At 37.4% G+C, this 3,237-nt stretch overlaps 1 protein-coding gene across 1 annotated transcript; it reads right to left on the reverse strand.

Moving 5' to 3' along the window:
• Positions 1-253: 253 nt before the first annotated feature.
• On the reverse strand, positions 254-1,483 carry LOC116135074 (protein FANTASTIC FOUR 3-like). Its single transcript, XM_031420772.1, has one exon. The coding sequence runs from the start codon at positions 1,463-1,465 to the stop codon at positions 485-487; it is 981 nt and encodes a 326-aa protein (XP_031276632.1). The 5' UTR covers positions 1,466-1,483; the 3' UTR covers positions 254-484.
• Between the last annotated feature and the right edge of the window lie 1,754 nt (positions 1,484-3,237).

Consider the following 3,237-nt stretch of genomic DNA (forward strand, 5'->3'; position numbering starts at 1 on the left):
GTGTTGATGTTGACGTCTTCGACTGAATGAATAAACGTTGCGGAAATGTATATCTTTTTTCTAAGATGCCATATTGCATATATTTAAAACTTATTATTAGTTTGACGTGTAAACATACATATATTCTTTTGGAAGTCAAATTGATTAATTATATCATCTACATTCTTTTTTTTATTTCAAAATTTCTTTGAAAAACCTTGTTAAGAGCGTTGAGCAAATGTTCTTACATCATTTGAAACCATGAATGTTTTTTGCCTAGACCTAATCCATAGATGAAGGGAAGTGTGCAGAATGTGTGTGAGAGAAAGGCAGAGGATGAGAAAAAGGAAGCATCTTCAAATAACAAATAACGATAATAACTGCCTACCACCACCACAAGCATATTTGTTTTTCGAAACAAGAGATTTATAGAGGAAATAAAGGACAAAAAGGGAAAAGGACAAACTATTTTTATTATAGAGAGAGAGAGATCCAAATTAAAGCTTTAGGATGTAGCCACCCAAAAAGACTCCCAATTTTCCCAATTTAACAATCCTTTGTTGTTCTCAGATTCGCCTTCTTTGCACCTACCAGCCCTTTGAAACTTTTCCATTCCTATTTTAACCCCAACATCTAAACTACTCCCATTCATATCCTCTTCCAAGTAGGCATCGTTTTCTTCTTCATCTTCGTGTTTTTCAAGATCTAATTCCCTTTCTTCTACCTCTTCATGATCTTCCACTTCATCCAAGTACTCATTTCCGATCTCTTCTTCTTGGTAGCACTCTTCAGAGTCATGATAAAATGGTGTACATAATGATAGTCGAAGGCGGCCATGGCTTCTTTCAGCTTGAAACAGAGAGCGTGTAGGGGGTGCCTTCGTAGCTTTGATAATTAGCCGTCCGTCTTCGCGGTGGGGTCTGACTTGAAGAGATTCTAGTCCGCTTATTGTTGTCAAGGGAGGTGGAAAACTACGAGAACTTGCTTTCTTAGCAACCGAAAGTTGAAGCGGTTCTTGCTGCTCCCTTGTGGAAGAATTAGGATAATTCTCACCTGATGATGAAGAAGAAGATGACAATGAGAAAATGTTGTCTTCAATTATTTCAGTGCCAGTTTCACTACCTAAACTTTCCGTGCATAGTTTCAAGCTCTTCTCACTAAGTGCAGACATAGAACGCTTAACTTGAGGATGGACATATGTTGTGTTTTCTTTGGAGCTGCCTAATTGGGAGCCATTGGAGATAGTTTGGATGGAGCTCCAGCATCCCGAATCAGCAGTAGAAGAGATAGTGTGGCCATTTTCTTGAGAATGGTATTTCTCTTCAAGTTGTTTGGTGTTGGAATCTATGAAACAGGATTTAAAGGTTAATTCATGGAGTTGAGAGAGGTGGGGTTTTGGTGAACATAATCTGAGCCTTAGCGTTCTTGGCTCAAGTACTGGAGACTCTAGACATGACTGCAAACCTTGGCACACAATTGTTGCCATAAGGGTAAGGTTTATGGTAACAAAAAGACACAAAAGATCACTAAAATTCCGAGATAAAGGATGTATGGAGGCAGGGGAAAAACAGAGGATTTAGGCTTTTGAATAGTGATAAAAAGAGAGTTGAGAGAAAATAGAGAGGAGGGGAGGAGGATGGAGGGAAGAGGAGATTGAAACATGAGGGACAAGTGAAGGGTGGGGTGTGAATTTGTAGTGCCCAAAAGTGCCAGGAGGTGTAGGATAGTGTAGCATTTTTACACCAACTTTAAAAAATTATACAATTCTTAACTCTGCCACCCCACACACTGCAAAAGAGAATAAAGAAACAAAAAAGTGGGGAAGAGAAAAATACCCTCTTTCTATTTTAATTTTTATGATATTGACTTTAATGGATAGAATTTAAATTTATAACACAAATTTCCTACAGAAATCTCATGTGGGCAGAAGAAATTGGGTCAGTTGAGAATGTCTTTACACGGCGATGAAAATGAATGTAGTTCAAGAGATGGTAACATTCCTCCAAAAATTACCAGCTTTCCTATTCCCTCTCCTTTTCCTTCCAAAAGAAAGCCAACAAAAGGCCAGGGGAAGAAAGGATTCTCCCATATTTTTTCTTGATACTCTGATAGTGATTGCCTCTTTTTCTTCATTCATCCCTACTTCCTTAAAAGAAAGAAAGAAAAAAAAAAACATACAAGACCCATTTCAATTTATTTATGATTCATGTGTTTTTCAGTCAAAACTTAATACCAATTGAATTCAAAAGGAATAACTCGATTATAACATCTACCCACAACTTTGAAAAATCTCTAGCTGGTGAAGTTACATTTGTGGACACCATCATGCCGACCAGACTTTTCAAAATCCACCAACATGTTTACTCACAATTTCAAAGAGAATTTCAAGCTATTTTCATTTCATCAAAACATAATACCTGATTATAAAGCAAAGGATAATTGTTTTGCGAGATTTTCTATGGGTGGGGGATTGGGGAAGACTGCTTGCTTCCCGGATGTATAATTATGTCTGGGGAAAAATTTAACCATAGACTGAATGGGTAGATCGACCAAATCGACAGCTCCATGACCCACCTTGATTTAGAGAAATGGTGAGTCCCACCTGATAATCAGAACTAAATTGACTCTGTCTAAGTTTTTAACTCGGTGGAGAACAAGCAGCAGCACCGGCCATTTAGTAAAAAAAAAATTGACTGTAAAACCACCGAAATTTACCTGACAAATGGGATTCGGTTAGTGTTAAGTATGATTATGTCTGCGGGTTTAATGTACGAATGTTATAAGATTTATATATTCAGGGAGTGCTGCAGAGACGTTAAAACAGAAAGTGAGGTCAAGAAAGAAGTGATCCTCCACTAAGGCCATTCTTTCTTTTGTCGGCTGGGTGCTGTCCTACGAACCCTAATTAAACTTTCTCTTTCTCTATCACTAGTCCATGTGGGGTTGACACTTGACACAACAAATGACCTACCCTAAAATAGTTTTTAAAGTTATGCCAATCTTTCACCTTCATTACTCTAAAAAGCTGTACTGTTTCGACTCATTTTTTGTTTGCTGCTTGGAGCTTTCGAAGCTATGGGTTTCCTTCTATAGAAAAGATGGGTTCTTTTCTTTGCACCGTTTTCAAGTTTAAAAAAAAAAAAAAAAAAAAAAAAAAAAAAAAATCGCAGATAGTGGCGTCATCACCATTAAAGTGTACCTCCACTGTACAATAGCTTTCGCACATACCTTTTTTGTGATTACACATACATGAACGAG

The sequence above is a fragment of the Pistacia vera genome, unplaced genomic scaffold (assembly GCF_008641045.1).
Source record: "Pistacia vera cultivar Batoury unplaced genomic scaffold, PisVer_v2 Contig293, whole genome shotgun sequence".
NCBI lineage: Eukaryota > Viridiplantae > Streptophyta > Magnoliopsida > Sapindales > Anacardiaceae > Pistacia > Pistacia vera.